Source organism: Nilaparvata lugens, chromosome 12, assembly GCF_014356525.2.
Source record: "Nilaparvata lugens isolate BPH chromosome 12, ASM1435652v1, whole genome shotgun sequence".
In the NCBI taxonomy this organism is placed as follows: Eukaryota; Metazoa; Arthropoda; class Insecta; order Hemiptera; family Delphacidae; genus Nilaparvata; species Nilaparvata lugens.
In genome coordinates this window covers 1,642,575-1,666,832 of record NC_052515.1, presented here as the reverse complement: position 1 = coordinate 1,666,832, position 24,258 = coordinate 1,642,575, and the positions used below count along the sequence as shown (strand labels likewise).

The 24,258-nt window shown below is 35.2% G+C and overlaps 1 protein-coding gene across 7 annotated transcripts in view; it reads right to left on the bottom strand.

The window, feature by feature from the left end:
• The window catches only part of LOC111059440, a 233,925-nt gene that overhangs the window by 19,419 nt on the left and 190,248 nt on the right, over positions 1–24,258 (bottom strand). For 6 of the 7 annotated variants that reach the window (XR_005572588.1, XM_039438622.1, XM_039438623.1 and 3 more), the window contains 6 exons: positions 13,873–14,096; positions 9,668–9,826; positions 7,674–7,766; positions 6,389–6,628; positions 3,619–3,699; positions 1,078–1,293 (listed from right to left, as the gene is read on the bottom strand). Coding sequence is in view for 6 of the 7 variants with exons in the window: in XM_039438622.1 (XP_039294556.1) it covers positions 1,078–1,293; positions 3,619–3,699; positions 6,389–6,628; positions 7,674–7,766; positions 9,668–9,826; positions 13,873–14,096 (1,013 nt within the window). In the remaining variant the exon portion in view is untranslated. The remainder of the gene's footprint in view (positions 1–1,077; positions 1,294–3,618; positions 3,700–6,388; positions 6,629–7,673; positions 7,767–9,667; positions 9,827–13,872; positions 14,097–24,258) is intronic. The other variant, XM_039438624.1, reaches the window with a different exon arrangement.

Genomic DNA, 24,258 nt, shown 5'->3' with positions numbered 1-24,258 from the left:
CTTACTGTCGAATACTGTCTATTATTACTGTTTTATTGGAGTGAGTGTGTAAGAAAGGCACAGTATGAAAGACTACCAGCGTCACATAGCTTCACGATAAAAAACTACTTGGACTATCGGCTACAGTTAACAGTGAAATTAGGAAGTTGGACGCCCAATACCATGATATATCCTCCTATGCTATCTTTTTCTCTTTTGTAAAACCAGCTCCTATTCCAGGCTCGCATTTTCGGCCACAGTCTTGATATTTCTATTCTAAGAAATTGTCAAAAAACCACAGATTTATTGATACTTAGAAAGACTGGTTTCGGTTATTACACCATTGTCAATCTCTGATAAACTCATTTTATCAGAGATTGACAATGGTGTAATAACCAAAACCGGTCTTTCTAAGTATCAATAAATCTGTGTTTTTTTTGACAATTTCTTAGTCTTTTTCATTCAATATGAATATTACCACAATATGAACTTCTCAACTACACAATAGTTATTTGTGCAACTAGTGCGCAAAGTGTCAGTTTGCTGCACCGAAAGAAACGTTTACGCCCGAGCCGTAGGCGAGGGCGGAATGGTTTCTTGAGTGCAGCAGAGGAACTTTGCGCACGTATTTCACATTAAGTTTTTCCTACAGTTACCATTGAATATGAAAAGTGGGTAATTATGGGTAAAATTGCCTGAAATGCATCAAATGTTTTTCTGTGTAATTTTATTATTGATAAAAACCTTAATCCTAAAATCATAAAGTCCTCGTTGTCCTTGGTTATAATATAATATAATGAATAATAATTAGCGCGTTGTGCTTGGTTGCACCTCTGCTCACTATAGCAGCCACAGCAGTCACTGTTACCAACTTCATTTTCATTTTGCTGCACTGTTGCTCCATATAACCTACTAAGTATTTTGCGTTGCCATGTTGCAAATCTGGAGTGCAGAAAAATTTTTCCCGCACTAGAGCGGAAAAGTGATTCTTTGCGTTCTGTAATCAGTGCAGCAATGGCCACTTTTCAACGTAACTGTAGGAAAAAAGTATTTCTATTCTATTTGATTTTGATCTATCAGTTATCAGTTATAGATTACCTTCTGTCTAAGTACAACCAACTCCTGTTCCAGCCTAGCGTTTTCTGCCACAGTCTCCTCCAGTTTCTTAGAGTTGTGAGCCAGAATGGACCTGACGCGCGTCAGTTCCCGCTCCAGTAGTCGCTGCTGCTTGCGATACCGCTCTGCTTCCACCGGGTTGTTGTCGATCACTTGCAGTTTGTGTCGTAGACCTCCCAGGGCTTGCTCTAGCATTTCCTGAGGAGAAAACATATGAAATTATCTACTTATTCATCTTTGAAAACCTAGAAGCAAACAGAATTTTTTTGTTGGTAAATATGTTGGAATGGACTAGTCTAATACCAACAATGAAGTCTAATACCAACATATGAAACTTCCACATTCACACCAGCATATCTTGATCAAATATAGTAGAAGATAGGAGAAGGATAAGGAGACGACAAGAGAAGAAGAGAAACAAGAAGACAGGAGCAGAAATGGTAGAAGGAGATGACAAGAGAAGAAGAGGGAGGAGAAGACAGGAAAAGAAAAAGAAGGAGACGATACGAGAAGAAGATGACGGAGAAAACAGCATATCTTGATCGAATTAAGATATGGTAATTTGTAAACCACCTACAATATGGAGTTCCCACATTCACAACACAGACTTTGAATCTCCCAGGGTTTGCTCCAGTATTTCGTGAATAGATACAATTCAAATAAGTTCGAGTGGATTTGGTTTCAAACCTACAAATGAAACTTGCAAATTCAATTAAATATGCATATCTACAATACAGATCTCATACCTCATCACCATCTTACGTACAAGGATTAGGTTAATGCCTGTTCCGACTTACAAACAGAGCTTATCAATATCTATATTTCAATTACAAAATTACGCTATAATATATACAAGTATTGTATTTATTGCCATCTCTTCCGTGGCCTACCAATAGATCTTTTCCCTACCGGTTTATAATTATCTGTAGTATCTGTAGTGGAAGCCTTTCTGCCGGCATTCTTTCCACATGGTCTTTCCACTGCTTCCGGTATTGTGTGACTTTTTTCAAATTCAAATTCAAATTTTATTCAATCCAATTCACAATATTTACAAATTATGAGAAAAAATAATACAGCTTAACAATATTAGAGTAATAAGTTAATATTTTATAAAGTACATAAAAGTCTAATTTATTAAACAATAACATCAGACAAGAATTCGAACATGCTAAACCAGGACTAATTTGTGAATTTGGATAGAAAAATACTGCTTGCTGAGAGTACAAAACTCTACGTCTGCGAGCAGGAATGAATATCTGATAATTTATGAATGTATAGAGAAGTAGAAAAATATAAAAAGAAGAAAGAAAGAAAAATTAGCAACCAATCACTCACACATTCACACTAACCATGCTCACTCTCCAATTCCAGCTCATTTAGCCAATGCATAGCCACCATTATCAGAGTATTTTAACTAAGAAACCACATTGAATAAGGTCTCTAGATAGTCAGGCATAAGACCTCTAAGCCATCCAAGAACTTTTGTTTTAAAAACAAGTGGATTTTGTGTTCTCTTAATTTCAAGAGGAATATTGTTGAAAAACTTAGGGTCGAGAAATACAAACGATTTCTGGAAACAAGTGGTATCAGTATTAACAGTCATCACTCGCACAGCTACCATGAAACTTCATTGCAGAAGGCAATGTCCATGATGTTGATAGTGTAAACAGCATGTATTTTGTTTTTGAAAGATTGAGCTGAATCTTTTTCCAACAAACTGTAAATTCCTAGATCTCAGACCTTTCGAAATTAATTGAATATTATACAGAGTTGGGCAGGGAGGTATGGATGATTTGAAATAACAGTTACACACTCATTTATAAACAAAACTCAAAAATTTATTTTTTTTAGTGTGTACTTTGGATGTTGCAATTATAAAAATTAAAAAGGGAAAAATTAGAACATTGATTATGTACTAAATATAACATCTGATGTCTGTTTTTGTCCATACACTCCTGTAGACGTTGTGAGAAGTTGTCCATACTGCTCTGAAGCATTGCACGTGGTACCGCTCGAATTTCTTGTTTCACTCAGGGCTTCAAGGGTTCGTGGTTTGTTTATGTATACATGTGCTTTTAGGTAGCCCCATAAAAAATAGTCACAAGGTGTCAGATCCGGTGACCGAGGAGGCCACTCCACATCTCCACGCAACCAAATGAGGCGTCCAGGGAAGATCTGCCTTAGAAATTCCCTAGCTGCTCACGATGTATGGCATGTCGCCCCATCTTGTTGAAACCATTGTACGCTGAGAAAACACTCGATAGATAACGATCCGTATTGGCAGTGACGGTTCGACCGTTTTCTCGAAAAAGTAAGGGCCAATAATAATAATAAGTTTTACGGGACTACCTAAAAGCACGTGTAACTGTGTTTTTTGTGTGTAACTGTTATTTCAAATAATATTCACAACCCCCTGCCCAACCCTATACAATATAGAATGTATTATTATTAATGATACTACGTTATTTGGGTCAAACAGTTTATTGACAGCAGTAAATTGATTCAAAATAATTTGATTCTCACCTTATCTTGCTGTAGACTATGCAGTGTTCCACTCTCCTCTTGTAGCAGTTTATCCAGCCTATAGAGTTGAGCCACCTTTGCCTGCAAAATATCAACCATATTTGAACAGAACTACCTAGTGCACAATATCTTTCTATCAGAAAATCAATTCGGAGGCCCATATTGAAGAAGGAGGGGAAGAGAAGGAGAAGAACATGATGAAGATGAAATCTGAACTTTAGTAAAGGAAAGAACTGGATTATACACGTACGAGATAGGAAAATTAATTTTGACTCATCATCACGTCTGAACTACTATCCACATTCATTGGATCAATAAATGGATTGAATAATTCAATCCATTGAAGTTTGAAGAAGGGATTTGACCGAATAGGCCGACTGTGCAGGACTGCCTGGTCTCCCTTAGCCAAGCGACTAAAAAGGATGTACCAGTCTCGTCCGAGACACTTGTCATAACGAAGAGGGAGAAGAAGAAGAAGAAAAAGAAGAAGAGGAGGAGAAGGAAGGAGAGAAAGAAAAGTTATAAGCGAAAAACTGAAGAATGTAGATTGTCCACGCTGCCAATATTCTGAAGCCAAAGCAACTCAAGAAGCTGAGAGCTGTGAGCCAGGCTGGTAGAATTCAGATTGGGAACCCCCGCGCTATCTAGCGGCAGAAGCATGAACTACGTGGAGCTGAGTGATAACAGCACAGACAGGAAATCAGTCCATCAGTTTTAATTAAATTGTGACTTTACCGTAGTTTTAACGGCAAAACTTGACAGGACAAAAGTTTTAGAACGTGAAATCCTCTATCGAATAAGTTATTAAATTATTATGTCATAAGTTTGAGAAGTATATACGGATAGCTAAATCGTGGAAGTGAGTTGAATCGAGATTCATACAGCTCTTCAGTTTTTTATTCTAATTGTTGTCAAAAATTGGCAAAATTAAACAATTATTGGCACAATTCGATAGTATTAACCATGCTCTATAATTCTTGTTCAATAAAATTTTTCGATAAACTGAGATTGAAGACTGTAATTTCCATAAAACTGAAACTATATTACAAAAGTTGTTCGGTTTGTGAAGTTCTAGTTGAATTTCAATATTTATAGGCTCAATAGAACAATTATTGTTTAGATATTGGCACGATTTGAAAGGAAAAATCATGCTCTATAATTCTTCTTCAATAAAATTTCCCGATTAACTGAGTTTAAAGGCTGCAATTTCCTTAAAACTGAAACCATGTTACAAAGTTTGTGAAGTTCTAGTTGCATTTTCTGACACTAGGTGGCAGCAGCTTACGGCCTCTGAATTTCTGCGGTCAATTCTCTGACTGGAAAGTGGAAACCAATAATCTCAGATCAAAAATCGGTAGTAAGTCCAGTTTTTTGTTTATAACTTTTAAACGGTCCATTGAAGCTGAAATGAGGTGAAATCTGATTTTGTAGAAGAGAGAATTCTCTACAAAAATGTATAGAATATCATATTATTACAAGATAAATAGAGTAGAAAGGAAGTTGGAAAAGTGTAATTATTGTAGTAAAATTTTCTGAAAATGTTTCAGATTTTGTTTTTTGCTTATAACTTCTATACGGTTCATTGTAACAGAATTCGGGTCCGATTGAATTTTGTAGAAATTTTTCTACAATACCGTATTGAACAATAATATAATGTAGACCATTTAATAATGTAATCCTAGACCAGGGAAGAAAGAAATCTGAGAATATTGATATAGATTCAAATTCACTTGAATTTTTCCAGCAGAGCAAGAAGAGGAAGGAAAAGATGGAGAAGAAGAAGAAGAAGAAGAAGAAGAAGAAGAAGAAGAAGAAGAAGAAGAAGAAAAAGCATACAAAAGAGACGAAAACATCAGAAGGAAAAGAAAGCAGAACAAGAAGAGGGAGAAGGAGAAGAAGACAGGCGAAGGAGAAGAAGACAGGCGAAGAAGAAGAAGAAAATAAGAAGGAGAAGACAGGCGTAGAAGAAGAAAAAAAGAAGAAGAAAAAGAACAAGAAAGACAGGAGAAGAAAGCAGAGAATAGCAGTTCAAGTTTGAAGAAGTGTACTCTGAATATAACAGGGATTAAAATCGGTGTTTGCAAATCAACAGGAAAATACTGAAAACTGGACCTTGTGAAGTTGCCTACCCAAGCTAGTTGTGGATCTAGTGAAATGTTAATGCAGTGAACTCTTAGTGTCGGTCGCAGAAAAGCCGGTTGAATTTTAACCATTATTAATTTAACGAGAACTTTTCTAAAATATTTTCTCTGATTGGTTCTCTTGGAATTAATGACGGTTAAAATTTAACCAGCTTTTGTGTAACCGAACCTTAGACTTTGTTGTTGACTGGAAACTGGACCTTGTGAAGTTGCCTATGGAGGTTGGATGTAGATCTTCTGAAATGTTGATACTGTGAACTATTAGTCTATGTTGTTGACTGGTAACTGGATCCTGTAGAGCTGCTTATACAGGTTGGATGTAGATCTTCTGAATTGTTGATACTGTGAACTCTAAATCTGTGTTGTTGACTGGAATCTGGACTTTTTGAAGTTGTCTGTACAGGTCGGATCTAAATCTACTGAAATGTTGATGCAGTGGACTCTGAGATTGTGTTGTTGACTGGAAATTGGACCTTGTGAAGTTGCCTACCCAAGCTAGTTCTAGATCTACTGAAATGTTTATGCAGTAAAGTCTGAGACAATATTGTTGACTGGAAATTGGACCTTGTGAAGTTGCCTATACATGCTAGTTCTAGATCTACTGAAATATTGATGCAGTGAACTCTCACCTGCAGTTGATTATGATCGGGACTAAGCCTGTCCCAGTCTCTCTGCTGCTCGGCTAACAACCTCTGTTCTTGCACCTTGTGGTTGAACTGGAGTCGCTCTCTCAACAGGGGACTGTGCAGGTTCACTGTGCAGGTTGCCGACTGTGCAGGTTTGCCGCCTGGTGTGGAGCCAGCCCTGTACAGCGAGCCTAGCTTCACCATGTTGTCCACCAGGTTCACTAGCGGTTTGCCTTTCTCGTACTAGGAAAAAAATAAATAAATGAATAGAATTCTATTACCAATTATCACAACAAGTAGGCCTAATAAGCAAAGTCAAAAACGAAACACATAAGGGTGTAATCACATTGAATGCGTGAATGTGCTAGTGCACGATGGTTATGCATGACCAATGTAACTCTATACTCTCTATATTCTATAGTGAGGTCCACATCATAATGGCAGTGGAGAAAGATAGAACAACGTAGCCGAACATCTGTCTTGTCAATGCCTTCTATAGACGGTAGCTGATACAGGTTTATTGATGTAATATCAACTGTTCATTATCGTTTAAAATTATCAATTATAATTTATTGAGCAAGAAATTATATTTTTCAATAATTCCATAATACATTTTCATAATTGAGATGAATTATTTTGTTAACTAATTATTAATTCTACATTGTTAAAAGACGATCTACTAACAGAGCAAAGCGAGAAAGAGATAGCACTATCCGCTTTTTTGAATGATAGACAAGGATATAAATACAAATTCTAATCACACACTGCCATTATAACGTGGACCTCACTATATACTCTCTGGTAACAAGCAATCGCCAAGAAGCAAGTAGCAACTTTGCTTCTGAATATGATTTTTCATCCATTCGCACACTGGAGCAATATGGGATTGCTGTTACCCATGTAGCTCAGACGAGTGTCTCTCTTGACATAACTAGCTTGTAGAAAGGCAGCAAAGTCGCTCTTGTTGCCCAAATCACTCAAATAATTCCAGGCTAGTTCTAGATCTACTGAAATCTTGATGCAGTGAACTCTGAGACTGTGAGGTTTACTGGAAACTGGATCCTGTGAAGTTGCTGTGAACTTGCACATGGGTAACTCCTTCGTATCTTCTCTCCCTTCCCTATCTTCCATATCTTCTTTCCTTATTAGGAAATAATTTTCTTCTTTTTTTGAAAAATACATTTCAAAGATGAAAAAATCGAATTGTTGAACAGACTAAACCAAACGAACTGTTGATAGGCTCCTAGAACAACTATTTATCTTATTTCATCACGGAATTTAAACATACCTGTTTTTCCAATTCTAGAAGATGCCTCTTCAAATCCTCAAGCTTCTGTAGATGCTCCATCCGTTTGGGTGTTTCAAGTTCAGCAAGCCTTGCCTGCATACAAAAATACCTCAATCAGAAAACAGTCAAGATAATGTTATTATCATCCATTACCAATTCATTTGTGATTGTACATTATTCTATAGTCTTCCCTGGACATGAAAATATATATGTGTTGATTAAACAATCAAGTAAATGTTATCACAATTTATTATTATTAACCGAAAATCCAAATTAAATTATGTAAATCACCCCGAAGACTTCTGCTACTGCAAATATTGACAACCAGTAGCAGAAGTCTTCGGGGTGATTTATTGCATTCAATTTGGATTTTCGTTTAATAATGATAATTAATTCATTAGCATTTGAATAATTGAAATATCTCAGTAATTTCCATTTGTTATCATCATTCATAATCAATTCATTAGAGACATTATTCAACATTTTATCGTTGAATAGAGGTGGAAACATTTTTCTTGTTAGCGATGGAACAATGAAGGATACCGTACGATATTTGTTATTGACAGCTCAAGTAATTTCATGTTGAAAGGTTTCCGTCGATATTCATCAGGATTGAGTTCGTAATCTAGTTCTAATGGATCAATGGATGTTCATTTGGAGAAAACAATTCATTTGAGAATGAAAGAAATGAATCTGATATGATCAGAATCTACTGAAAAGGAAGCAGATAATTGTGGAATAATTAAAATAGGTGCAGTATAAGAAGAAGATAGCTATTACTCTAAATCTAGTCTGGATTTTGCCTTTGTAGACAAATTAATCTAATGAGACTCTTGTTTAAATATGATGTCAGTTTTAGAAGGAAAAATAGTGAAAAACTAAATTTATGAATCGAGAGAAATAGACGTGGTTATGATAATTCGAAATACAACCACAATTAAAGTAAACTTATGAAAGACGATTCTAGGAATTGAGTACCCGAAAAAGCAGTAAAGAATTGATTTTGAATTGGATTTGAATTTCTTAACTGAATTAAGTGATAATAAAGTTTCAGAGCAACTGAAAATCTACAAATGAATCAAAAATTGAATAAATGTTATGATAAAAATAAGGCCCTAACCGCATAAACAGATCACAGAAAATTGGAGAGCAACTAAAGAAAAATTGTGGGTTACAAAGGTACTTAGAAGGTACAAGGGAAAAATGGAATCATGCATAGTAAACAAAGAACAATAATTAATCAAATCATGCGAAATGAGAGAAGAAACATCTGAGGTGGAGTATAGTTACGAGAATGTAAGTAATTTACTTCAAAATATACAAAGAGTTCTTGATAGTATATTAGTAGCAAAAATTGATAATGATCCATTCTTTGAGAAAGTTTTTATGTCGTAGAAATACTTAATTTCAAATAAAAGACAAATAAATCTTAAGAAAACAGACAAAATACAGTGTCCCAAGAGTCAAGATGTTAGTAGCGTTTCTAGAGTTATCAGCAAATCGTTCAAGTAGTTTCAAAGAAAGCGATTTCATAAAAATAGATACGAGATTCCTGATACAAGAAGAAAAATTGTTCTTAGAAATTAGACAAGATACAGAATTCCAATTCAAGATATTAGTAGCTTTTGTAGAGTTAGCAGCAGAACGTTTCACATAATTCCAAACACAGAAAATACGAAAATACAGAGGAAATTTACCAAGAATATGAGTTTCCAAACACAATTCATACTTCAAAACACAGAGAAAATACGAAAATACAATGAAAATACAGAGAAAATTCACGAAGAATTTATTATGAGTTTCCAAACACAATTCAAACAAAATCTGAAAGCAGCAGACAAGATACAGATTCCCAAAGATGTTAGTAGAACTAGCTGCTGATCATTCCAGGAGTTAGTAGATTTTTGTAGAGTTATTCCAGAGATCATTCCAAGATTATTCCAGAGATCATTCCAAGATTATTTTCGGAGATTTCAGTTCTCTTAGTAGTTCACCTGAGCCTCAATTTCGATGTGACATCCTTCCATGGCCTTGCAAAAACCTGCGCTCTGACGGCGGAGTTGGATTAGTAAGAGAACTAGTTCCTCATGAGTTCTGCCCAGCAGTTCTCCAGCTGACATTTGAAGGTTCCATGTACAGGGTGGGCCGTCAATCTGCGGAAGTAGTGTTAATCGTAGTTTTAAAAAAAAATTGAAGATTTTTTGAGGTCAAACTTGAAGGGAGAGACCTGAAGAGATAGGCCTAGAGTGGGCTATAAGGAATATATATGGAGAGACTGGGATTGGAAAGAGGGAAGAAATGGTATGAAATGAGGAATACGTGGTATGATGGAGGGGTGTGCAGGGGATAGACCGACGCTTGAAATCAGCCAATGCTGTGAGGCAGAAGGGTTGGGTGAAGAAGAAGTGACCTAAAGAAGACTATTCTCTATTTTGAGAGAGTCCTCAAAAAATCCTCGAAAGAAGTATAAAGAGAACGAAAAAATCCTGAAAAGACTTCAGAAAAATAGTGGTCAGTCAATGTTACAGTGATTCAAATAAGACTATAGCATAGAGAAAAGATAGCATAAGAAAATGGTATAGGGTGTTTATGTTTCAATTTTCACTGTTTACATCAAGTCGATAGTCTTAGTAGTTATTTTTCGTGAAGCTATGTGACGCTGGTAGTCTCTCATACTGTGCCCTTCTCACACTCTCACCCGGCCAAAGCAGACAGTAGTAGACAGTAATAGGCTTGAGTTATCAAAACATTGGCTTGAAATTTGGAACATAAACGACCTATATCATGTGATATCTTCTCATGCTATCTTCACTCTATGACTGTATTCTTCAAAAATAAATGTCTGAAAAGAACGAGAAATCTTCTAAATGTCTACAATATTGAAGTTTATACAAACAAAACATGGATAGATAAATTCACAGATTCTCCAAGAAGTGATCTGTCAGAGAGTCAGAGATAACCAGATCTGTAGGACTATAGGCCTACAAATAATAGTCTTTAAACAAATTCTAAAAAGAACGAAATATTCCTGAAGAGACTATGAAAAATAGTCTTGTAAAATAGAAGTCAAAAAGTTGGAAAATACAGGCGAAGGTAGAGTGAACCGGAGTCATTGCTTATGCTATCTTTTCTCCATACCTTAACTTCTTATTCTTCTTCTTCTTCTTCTTCTTCTTCTTCTTCTTCTTCTTCTCTTCTTCGTCTTCTTCTTCTCCTTCTCCTTCTTAACTTTTCTTATTCTACTTCTTCTTCTTCGTCTTCTTTGTCTTCTAACCCCTTCATCTTCTTCTTCTTCTTCTTCTTCTTCTTCTTCTTCTTCTTCTTCTTCTTCTTCTTCTTCTTCTTCTTCTTTTCTTCTTCTTCTCTTTTTCTTCTTCTCCTTCTTCAGCACTACAGCCCAATATGGGCTTTGGCCGCCTCCACTACAGCTCTCCACGTTTCTCGGTCCTCAGTCATTTTTGTCTCCGTCCTCTACATCCCATTCTTTGGAAATCGTCTCTCACTTCATCTTTCCACCTTCCTCTCTTCCTTCTTGAATTGCCTTAACTTCCATTTCGAAAAAAATAGAGAGTTGAGTGCCTGCTATTAATCTTCTTCAATTGCACCCCACCTTGATCCCAATTAACAAAATTAACATTCAATTGATATGAACAAATGAGTCCAATAGAGAACAAAAACAATTTCTATTTGAAGAATCACTAACATTCTTGTACCGGATTCAATTTGATTGATAGAGGAATAGCACAAGGTTACCTTATTTTTTCTCTCTATCAATTTGATAAAGTACTTATTGTATGAATCAATGAATAATATGAATATGAAAGAATTGATCAAATAATAAGTCCATTGGAAACCTCAAAAACACCTGAATTGCATCAATTCAAGTTACCATTCAATTTGACAAATAGGTCTATTTTAAAACAAAAGCAATTACTATTGAAAGCTTTGAAAAATCACAATATTGAACACACAGCGTTCAAAAACATCGAGACTCCTGCTTTAAAACCAAGTAGGTCATCTCTCCTTTCTTTTCGACTTGTGTCAATGCGTAAATATTCACTTTTCTCTTTTCGACTTGTGTCAATGCTAAAAGTAAATATTTGACTTCGCTCATCCAAGTCTTTTGGTACACAAACTAAACGTCTGTAAGGTTGCTATGAAGTCAATGCTCTTTTCTTTCTTAATCAATTGAAATCTTTTCAGAAAATACTTTCACTGGACATCTTCACTATCAAACATGTCTAACCGGCCCGGCAAGCCATTGTGCTGCTCATCACGAGGAAAATGTTACGGGGTCCTAAATTAATTTCTATCAAAACATGTTGTTGCAAGTTTTAATGGCTCTATCACGTTTTTTTTCTGTGTTTATAATGTTTTGTTATACAGGTGTAAGTTACAACTATGTATTACATTTGTATTATTGTCCCATGCAATAGGCCTCAATCAGGACTTTAGACAGTTGAATGATATCGTATTGTGGTGTATCTTGAATCACCTATAAGGAACTAGTAGTTCGTTGAACAGTTGACCTCACGCAGTATTCTCATCCACAAGTACTTGATTGAAACTTATGGAGACCTTATGGAAACCTTATGAGATCTTACCTTATGAAACCTTATGAAACCTATATGAGACCTCATGGAAATACAGCAATAGACTGGCTTCTCCACACATCTGTGTAATCACTTGTCAGCTGATTCATGATAAATAATTCTATAGTCTGATTTTTACTCTAATATTGGTGTATGAAGGAGGCTCTTTTCTCCTTTCATATTATCCTTGAAATGCAAAATTTCCAAAAACCTTGTATATACGTCGACGCGCAATTAAAAAAGGAACATACCTGTTAAATTTCATGAAAATCTATTACCGCGTTTCGCCGTAAATGCGCAACATATAAACATTTAAACATTAAGTGAAATGCCAAACCGTCAACTTGAATCTTAGACCTCACTTCGCTCGGTCACATATTAGTAAATTAAAAGTTCATGAATAGTCTAATTCTAATACGGTATGGTATCAAAAAATAAATAAAAATTTACTGGCAACTGAAGGAAATCAGTACAGGATATTATAGTGGATTCTTTAGAAGAATACTCTATATAGTGAGGTCCACGTTATAATGGCAGTGTTTGATTGGCAATGGTTTTGCTATCCTTGTCTATCATTCAACAAAGCGGATAGTGATATCTCTTTCTCGCTCTGCTCTGTTGCCAGATCGTATTTTAACAATGTAGAAATAATAAATAATAAACAAAATATTTCATATTCATTATGAAATTATTGAAAATAGCTATTTATGTATTAAGAGCGTAATGCGCGACTTTATCGCTCGCGCAAAACAGTTATCACGCGACGCGAAGCGGAGTATATATATGTAAATTCTTTTTTTACGCGCAGTTGTAGAAAAATATAATTTATTGATAATAAAATATAATTGATTATTTTGATAATGAACAGTTAATATTACATCAATAAACCTGTATCAGCTAGAAGGCATTGACAAGACAGAGGATTGGCAACGATGTTCCGCTATCTTTCTTCACTGCCATTATAACGTGGACCTCATTATAGAGGTGTACAAATATTAACTTGTATTCCCCCTATTTCCCCATGTAATAGGCCCCAGTTAGGACTTTGATCGACAGTTGAATGATATTGTATTGTAGCGTATCTTGAAACACCTAAAAGAAAATTTTAGTAAATTGAAAGTAGTTAATGAATAGTGTACATCTAATACGGTATGGAATCAAAACATAAATAAATATTTACTGGCAACTGAAGGATATCAGTACAAGATAATACAGTGTGTTCTTTGGAAGAATACTCTCTAGTTATTGTTGATGAATATTATCGTAAGGTGTAATCACATTGACTGCGTATATGTGTAGGTACATGTTGAATCATGCGTATGAGCCGAAAAACAAAATCTGGAAAGTGCCATTGGAACACGTTGTGACTTGCATGTAGCTGCAACCAGCAAGTGCACGCGTTCAGTGTGAGTCTTCCTATCGCCCATTTATCATAATGTGTCTCATACGGGGTTTAAACGAACAGCTGACATTTCTCCGTTTAAACCAAGTATTGTAGACTTAAGGCAAACGGCCCGTAGACATATATCTGGCTCAATTTGAACAAAATATAAAAGATATCAATTAGATGAATTATTTCAAATTAAAAAACTAAATAATTAACTCACCCTCTTGTGTGAAAGGTCGGGTTCGGGCTGACGCATGATTGGCCCTGGCGGTGGAGTGTAGAGAGGCGGATGGTGGGGCGAGGGGGAGACGGTGCGCTGTGATTGGCTGCTGCTGGCGCTGAGCCCCGCCCCCTGCGCCACGCCGTTGGCTGTCATTGGCTGCTTGTCGATTATGGTGCGCGGTGGGAGGGGGTCCCGGCCAATCACTGATCCGGATCCTGACGCTGCAAAAATAATAAAATATCATCAACAATAATCAAGATAGTTCAAATAGAGAAATACATACATTGAAGAGACCCTATTTACAATTTCTATGCAAAATAATCCTTGAATATTGGATTTGATATTGGTGAATATCAAATCTACACTGTCTCGCTTATCAGGAGACAAAGCCTCCTCATAGGCTTTGTTGTGCTAAAAGGAGATAGCTCCAAAAAGCTCCTTGTGTATCTTTTCGGATGCAACACGTTGCTTTTGACAAGATACAAAAGAGCTTCTGTTGCTTATGGAAAGATAAATTCAAGCTTCTTGTGTATCTTTTCGGATGCAACACTTTGCTTTTGACAAGATACAAAAGAGCTTCTTTTGCTTATGGAAATATATATTAAAGCTCCTTTTGTATTTTTTCGGATGCAACACGTTGCTTTTGACAAGATACAAAAGAGCTCCTGTTGCTTATGGAAAGATACATTAAAGCTCCTTGTGTATATTTTCGGATGCAACACGTTGCTTTTGACACGATACAAAAGAGCTTCTGTTACTTATGGAAAGATACATTAGAGCTCATTGTGTATATTTTCGGATGCAACACGTTGCTTTTGACAAGATACAAAAGAGCTTCTGTTGCTTATGGAAAGATACATTAAAGCTCCTTGTGTATATTTTCGGATGCAACACGTTGCATTTGACACGATACAAAAGAGCCTCTGTTGCTTATGGAAAGATATATTAAAGCTCCTTGTGTATCTTTTCGGATGCAACACACTGCTTTTGACAAGATACAAAAGAGCTTCTGTTGCTTATGGAAATATACATAAAAGCTCCTTGTGTTTCTTTTCGGATGCAACACGTTGCTTTCGAAAATATACAAGAGCGCTTCTGTTGCTTATGGAAAGATACATAAAAGCTCGTTGTGTATTTTTTCGGATGCAACACGTTGCTTTTGACAAGATACAAAAGAGCTTCTGTTGCTTATGGAAAGATAAATCAAAGCTCCTTGTGTTTCTCTTCGGATGGAACACGTTGCTTTTGACAAGATACAAAAGAGCTTCTTTTGCTCATGTAAAGATACATTAAAGCTCCTTGCGTATCTTTTTGGATGCAACACGTTGCTTTTGACAAGATAAAAAAGAGCTTCTGTTGCTTATGGGAAGATACATTAAAGCTCCTTTTGTATCTTTTCGGATGAACATGTAGCTTTTGTCAAGATACAAAAGAGCTTCTGTTGCTTATGGAAAGATACATTAAATTCTTTACATTACAATTAAAATCTTTCATCATACATTAAAATCTTTTCGGATGCTACAAGTTGCTTTTGAAAAGATACAAAATGACTTCTGTTGCATATGGAAAGATACATTAAAGCTCCTTGTGTATCTTTTCGGATGCAACACGTTGCTTTTGACGAAGTGAGATAAATCATAGAAACTGATACAGTAGTGACGGACAAACCACGAAGAGAAAATAGCATGAATCAATAGCAACGATGGAGAGAAACGGTAGTCACAGCTTCACAAAAGCAAGGAACAAAACAGACTATCCTGTCACGACACGCGTTTAATAGGCCTTCTTAAGACATTATCTCTGCATCATTCTTAAGACATTATCTCCAGAACATTCTTAAGACATTATCTCGGAGACGTGAACAATTTGACTAGCTAACCAGCGGCACGATTATTACAATTCAATTGAAATCGGCAACAAAAGAACACCGGTAGCTGAAATTAGAGAAGATAAAGAGAGAGTATTAGGGGGAAAGATGTAAGAGAGAGAGAGAGCGACAGAAAACACGGGTAGCAAAGATTAGAGGAGAGAAAAGTATGTAGATGAGAGAAAGAGCAAGAGAGAATGGTAGATGTGGAAAACAGAGAGAGAGTGAGAGAACACCAGTAGCCAAAATTAGAGAAGAGTAAGAGAGAGTGGTTGAGGAGAGGAATAGTGGAAGAGAGTAAGAAAGAATGAGAGAGAGAGAGAGGGAGTGAGAGAGAGACAGAACCACTAGCGTTTTTGTAGGTTGAGCTATCATGGGTAATAGATTCCAACCTCAGACTCTAATTATCGATAACTACTTAATCTGGGAGAAATTCGAACGGATATTTCCCAAACTGGTGTGAATCTACTTTAGTGAAATTCAGCGTCTATTAAATGGGAAGCATTGGTGATACTTAAGGCAAATGCCGACAGTTTCAATTCAAGTCAATTTCTCACTTTAGGGAAAGCAATAACGGTAGTCGATCGCCGTGTATTATTGGCTGGGTTAGATTCAGTGAAACTATTTTGGTTAGCTCTTATTTTTCAGTGATAATTCACTGATTTCTTGGGTCCGATAAGAGAATGTAAAATCGCGAAATGATGGATAGCTTTGATGCTAAAATATCGAGTGCCGGTTGCACAAAAGCCGATTTAATTTTAACCGTGATTAATTCCACCAGAACAATCAGAGAAGCCGTCTTATCAAAAAGGTCTTCTCTGATTGGTGCTCGTGAAATTAATCACGGTTGAAATTAAACCGGCTTTAGTGCAACCGGGCCTGAATCCCAAAAATAGAGGTGTTTCTTATCCTCTACTTACATCAGCAAGCCTCAATTTAATCAATAATATTATTGATTGTGTAATCTCTACTATAACACATATATGAGATGTCAGTATGCACATGTCTGTGGTGGATCCTATTTTTAATAATTAAATTATTTTTCTGTTCATAATAATTGACTCTCAATAATTGACATTCACATTACCAATAATTTTCAATACTCATCATTGCTATTTCTAGTGAGGTCCACGTTATAATGACGTGTTTGATTAGCAATGGTATTGCTATCCTTGTCTATCATTCAACAAAACGGATAGCGCTATATTTTCCTCGCTTTGCTCTGTTGCCAGATCCACTTTTAATAATGTAGAATTGATAATAATTTTCGCCACACTGCACAAAAAGCAGCTGTTGTCCAGTCCCTACGTAGATCTGAAAGACATTGTTTGAAGACGACTCTCGTCTGACGTCAGAACAGGGCCGGAAAGAGTACCCTTTCCAGCTTCTAACATGGAACTAAGAAAGGTGATCAAAAAACTTTTCATTATTTGTGTTCATTATTCAATAATTAAAACATTTATAATGATATCATCTTATTATCATTTGAAAGAATTAAAAAGTATAAACTCAACCTCCCACATAATTGAACATGATCTTTTAGGTTATTTAGACAAATCAGAATAAAAAATGAAAATACTTGGACAATTTCGTGATATTCAGATTACCTCAGATTTGCTAGAGCTATCACCTTCCACTTCTGCTTTCGGAAGTGCTTAGTAAACAACTATTCTCATATATATATATATTGTTTATTTTTGTTGCGTGGCGAAAAATAGCGTTCGCACCACGGGCAAAAATGTTTTTCGGCTCTCAATCTTTTCTAGTCCTCGACCTACGGCCTCGGACTTGAAAACCGATTTCGAGCCGGAAAAGTGTCATTTTCGACCCTAGGTGCGAAATATACTAATGAAATTTTTGAAAAATATAATTTCCTGCTTAATAAAATATAATTAATTATTCTAAACCAGAATGAACAATTAATATTACATTGATAAACCTATATCAGCTACCGTCAAGAAGGCATTGACAAGGGGATCGGCAACGTTGTTCTCCTATCTTTCTACACTGCCATTTTAACGTGGACCTCGCTATAATACGCTTTCAAGAGCTCACCCTTTTAAGAGAGAAACCTAGGGATCAATTCACTGCAAATAGGCTACTGACACCACTTGAATTACCAGAGCTACTATGGATTCTTGTTTCACTGTTCATTATACAGATATATGATGATGCAGTACTCATGTACAATACAGGATGAATAACAAACAACAATAATATATATCTAGTGAGGTTCACGGGAGAAAGTCAATGTCAATCTATAACTAAACCGCAAACTCTCTACACTAGAAGATGGAGGATGATATCGAATACTGAAGATTCTACAAGACAATGTATAGAGCGGAAAAGAAGAAGACAGAAAGGAGGGGAAGAAAAACAAAAAGAAGAAGAAGAAGAAGAAGAAGAAGAAAGAAGAAGAAGAAGAAGAAGAAGAAGAAGAGAAGAAAAGAAGAAGGGGAAGAAGAAGAAGAAGAAGAAGAAGAAGAAGAAGAAGAAGAAAAGAAGAAGAAGATGACGACAGGAGAAGCAGAAAAAGATTGAGGAGGATATGGTGAGAATGAGACAGAGTGTGTGTGAGAGACGAATACGCTAGAGAAAATCGATAATACTTGTCGAAAATCTGCTCCAATTTTTAACGCCTCTACAGCCATGAAGACACGCTACATACAAACAGAAATCAACGTTTGATTCATCAATTATCGAACTAGGTTATATTCTCACTTGTGTCAATGTTTATGTCGATTTATTTTCCCATGTCGAGTATCGGCAAGATCGACTCTTATCTGGAAACGTCTATCCTAGGCATGTTGAAGAGATTTTTAAAATGAATGAGAATTTCTTGAAACTGTCGAAACCACCGATCCGATAAAATAATTTGAGATACTAGTTCACTTTGTTACACCATCTTCAATCCCCAGTGAACTAGAAGCTTGAATATCATGCAGCCGAATGGATGGAACCATTGATTGAGAAATCAGGTCAATACAAAAATTTGTAAAAAAAAATTGGTCTACTATCAAAATTCGGAAAGGGAACATTTTTGGGCTAGGCCTGTTGATCCTTCTCTAATCATGTATTTGATGTGAGTATTGTTGAATGTAAGAAATAAATAAATACAAAATTCAGATTTCGAGGTTCATTGGAACAAAATTATGGTTGTAGAAAACTATCCTTCAATAAAGATAATATTGAGATAAAGTAATTGTTCCAGAGTCAAAATCAAATCAAAGTCTGAAGTTTCAAAGTATTAAACCCAATCAATTGAACTAATAATATGAGACAGAATTAGACAAAATGAAAAAATGAGTATATCAATACAACAAACTAGGAAAAATAAATCACTATAAATATTTTTGTAGATCAAACAAGATTCATTGAATCAGCTCCCATCTATCGGACAAACACAGTACTACGTCCAACTATGTTCAACAACTCTTCCACCAATCACAAGCGACCAGCTTCGTTCTAGCTCTCCCATTGGTCGATGACAAATCATCAACTCCATTTTGTGGGAGTAAGTTGGCAATTCCACCAACCAAAATTTACAAGACTGTTTTTGTGAGAGACGTGAATATCTATCAAGTAAGTGAAAGAATATGCTTTCCTCAATCAGTATATTTGTTAAAGAATTCAACAATCATGTTTGTTATGTTATGCTATATTTGAAGGGACGGATTCGAGGATCCAAAGGTCCAATGAACCCTACACGTCAACCGGAGCTTATTGTGTTTCCAAGCACGTTAGTTGGGCAAACCAATAACTGTGTCCTTTACAAGATCATGTTTGTTAGAAAAACTGCTTTATGAGAGATAGCTTGCGTGAAAGGGACAGTGACAGTATTCTATTTTGAGAACTTGCAGGTAACCCATGCTTCGCATGGGTCCAATTAAAAACTTAACATACTGAAAACTTGATGTAATGAGATCTTGAAGCATTGAAAATAGGCCTCCAACCATCCACGGTAAATAAGGAATCTATAAGCAAAATTTCAAGTTAATCAGTTGAGTAGTTGAGACGTGATGATCGTTATTCGTGAATTTCCTATCCCCTACGTGTATAAGCCAATTCTTTCCTTCACTATATTTTAGACTGACAGGTAATCCGTGCTCTGTAAGAGTCTAATTGAGAACTTGACAAACTGAAAACTTGATGTAATGGAATCTTCAAGAATTGAAAATATGCCTATAACCATCCTCGGTAAATAAAGAATCGATCTGCAAAATTTCAAGTTAATCAGTTGAGTAGTTGAGACGTGATGATGCGTTATTCGTGAATTTCCATCCCGTACGTGTATTAAGCCAGTTCTTTCCTTCACTATATTTTAGACTGACAGGTAATCCGTGCTCTGTAAGAGTCTAATTGAGAACTTGACAAACTGAAAACTTGATGTAATGGAATCTTAAGAATGGAAAATAGGCCTATAACCATCCTCGGTAAATAAAGAATCTATATGCGAAATTTCAAGTTAATCAGTTGAGTAGTTCAGACGTGATGATGCGTCATTCCCGAATTTCCCATCCCGTACGTGTATGAGCCAGTTCTTTCCTCTATTATAATACAGGTTATGTCAACCAGAATGTCAGCAATTTTTATATATTATCAGCAGAATCTCAAAGTAGATCATCAGATAATATCCTAATCTATGTCAAGATACTCCTACAAGATTCAATTTTCCGCTTCAAATACTATCGCAAAACCAGATACCAGAGGCAGTGGTATGTCAATAACGGACACTAAAAAAAAGATTCTTTTTAATGGAAAGATGACGATAGATTTTCCATGGAAAATAAGGCGAGAGTCTCGAGAGAAAAAGGTAGATAATGTTAAACTGAAATGTACCAAGATGAATGTTAAATTGAGGTAGAATATTAGAAGAATCAATAATTATTGTTGAAGATTTTTCAATTCTGTTGAATGAAAAAGACTAAGAAATTGTCAAAAAACCACTGATTTATTGATAATTAGAAAGACCGGTTTCGGTTATTACACCAATAAATCAATCTCTGATAAAGTTATGAGATGGTGTAATAACCGAAACCGGTCTTTCTAATTATCAATAAATCAGTGGTTTTTTGACAATTTCTTAGTCTTTTTCATTCAATATGAATAGTTACCACAATATCAACTTCTCAACTACACAAAAAGTGAAAAAATTTTTTTTTTCAATTCCTTGATAATTAACTTCTTTCCTTACGGAGGAAAGAAAGATATTTTAAAAATATAGTAGCACAATATAGGAGTTTTATCATGATGATAGAGCATGACTTTTGTTTTAAAGCTACTATAGAGAAAAAATAGCATATGCACTATCTAGTATCTACTCTTAAGGCTAGTTTTCACTAGTAGAGTTAGTGATTGAGTAACTGGCATACTAACTCTACCTAGCTAACTCTACTCTACCTACTTGGTTGAGTAACTGTTTTCACCACAATTGAGAATAGTAGGTATGAACTGAACTAACCTTAAAATGTCAATATTTTTTAATAAATTGACACCTAGACACTAACATTTTGATAAATAAATTAACACTTTTTAATAAATAACAATACTTCTTAAACATGATAGCCTATGGAACAACTCTACCCTACTAGCTCGAGACTGTTTTCATTGGCATAGTAGTGGTAGAGTAGAGTGAGAAGCGGTGGTGGGGAAGGCAAGTGGTAGAGTGTTATCCCACGGTGCTATCCCACTCTACTCTACTAAAAACTAGTACTCTACCAAGAACGTTTCCACTGGTAGAGTTCACAAGATAGTTAGTACTTGCCCAGGAACTCTACCACTAACTCTACTAATGGAAACCGGGCTTTAATGTTGAACTTCACCAGCCTCTAAAATACTTATAGCAACATGAAATATTTCTGTAAACAGTTTTGAGGATATTTCAATCTATGTTGTTATATTTACAAAATTCCATGCTAGTAGGAATTCTAGACTAAACTTTACTAGCTTCTAAAATATCTCTAATTGCTTGTTAACAAAACTATTCACGAGCTAATGAACTTCAAAGTTATGAAATCTTTCAAGTTTCAAAAATAGCACAACTTTTCTAAGCTTGAGTTCATCTCCGATGAGCTGTACCAGTAAAGTTCCTATTAGCGATAATTGGAGCTACGCCAATAAACTAAGTAACGTTCTAGTATTGAGTCGATATACTTTTTTCGACTTGTTGACGAGGAGTGACGACCCAAATAACTCTAAATAAGTCTAAAGAAGGCCACATTCTTTCCAAAGTTTTGGCAAACTTCCAAACGCTCTCAATAATCCACTTGAATAGCTGGAAGATTTAGAATGCTTCGGAATCTTTACGCGTTTCTGAGTTAATTCTAGCTGGTGAAACCCATGTTTCCCTCTTGATTTGAGTTGCAAAATATTCAAAAAATATTTCTCAAAGTTTTATTGATTCTATTTTCTCATAGCCTCAAAATTGCAATAGCCATCAATTAAACAGGCATTTACACAAAACTGTTTCTGTTTTTGAATTAAATTAGGAACAGAAACAGTTGTGGGTGAATTCCTGTTAAATTGGTTTGGTTGATCCCGAATTCCATAATAAATTTGTACAGTGAGGTCCACGTTATAATGGCAGTATTTGATCAACATTAGTGGTGCTATCCTTGTCTATCATTCGACAAAGCAGATAGCGATATCCTTTTCTAGCTCCGAAACTGCTAGTTCATTTTCAGCAATGTATTCAATATGAATCTTGGAGATTTATAATAAAACTATTGAAAAATATATTTTCTAGGCGAGTAAAATAAAATTAATGATTATTTCAAACAAGATTGAAGTCAATATTACATCAGATATACCGGTATCAGCTATCCTCTACAGAAGGCAGTGGCAGGGCAGAGAATTGACAACGCTGTTTTCCTATCTTTCTCTATAGTACAACGTGCATCTGTCTATAAGCTGTTTATTATTAATGTATTTCAAAGAAGAATGAACAGTGATAATACATCAGATATACCGGTATCAGCTATACTATATAGAAGGCAGTGGCAAGGCAGAGAATCAGCAACGCTGTTCTTCCATCTTTCTTCACTGCCATTACAACGTGTACTATACTATGCTTAAATTATTTGAAATAAAGATGGAGCAGTTTTGAATGATCCTGTTATTTGTCCCGAATTTGTAATTGATTATTATCTTAAAAAGAATTATTATGATGTGCATAATTATACCTTTGATTATCTTGGATAATACTATCGATAAAATTGAGTAATAATATTATTGACACCATGATTTTCTCATGGAAGGGAAGCGCGTCTATAGCAACTTTCACTTTTTTAATTCATCTCATTAATGAGTCAGCTTCTTCTACATCATTAGCTCACTATCTGAAGTATCTTCCTTATTAATAGTTGAATTCATTAATATCCATTAATAGTTGAGAACTAATATTTGATATAATACTGTAGGAATCCATCGCCTGATGATATAATAATTGAATTCTGATAGGTTGAATCATTCTCAAACATATTAAGATTCTTACTTCCTAGCCAAAGTTTTCTGGAATAGTTTGTTTCCTGAATGAGAGGATGATGAGTCATCTGTCTATAATATAATAGGAAACATAATTAATAATATATTATATATAATATTATAAATATAAAACACTTATTGAATGGGCTGCTTTTAAATAATAAAACACAAATAAAACTGTATTAAAAAAACTTAAAATAGTGACACTAGAACCGAAACTAGTTGTCAACTATTTTAAGTTTTTAAAATAAAGGGTGCTACAAATTTTATTTTGTTTTATAATAAATCTTATAATAAACATAATAAAGGAAAGAATTGGCTTGTAGACGTACTGGATAGGAAATTCACGAATGACGCATCATCACGTCTCAACTACTCAACTCATTAACTTGAAATTTTGCATATAGTTTCTTAATTTACAGAGGATGATTATAGGCCTATTTCAAAATTTTTCAAGATTTTAGTACCTCAAGTTTTCAGTTTGTCAAGTTTTCAATCAAACCCTTGCGGAGCATGGGTTACCTGCTAGTCTCTGATAATAGTCTCTTGGTAGAAAGTTACTGGGGAGGATATTTTTAATATTCTTTCCGAAGAATGGACATTGATATGTCCAAAGCTCCGCCAATTTATGTAGATGCATAACAATAAATTATCTGTAGTTATTATATACAAATTGCTTTTTCCTATCATATGTAGTTCATAATTATTTTCTTAGTCGCTATATGTAAATTCATCTATAATTTTGCTGTATTGTCAGCTATTGTATATAAGTGTAAGCAGTATATATTGTATCTACATAAATAAAGTACTTAATCAATCTAATAATCTATACAGTTTTTTCTTCATTTGAATTCCAGTGGGAGTCTCAACCAACCGCAAAATTATTATAAACATATTATAATCTATTCAATTTAGAAATGAGGAAAAATAAATAATTCAGAAGATAATTATTATTTTAATGAAAAAGACTTGACATGTGAAAAAAACCACTAATTTATTCGGGCATTTGATATATAGTTCCGTTTGTTGTACCA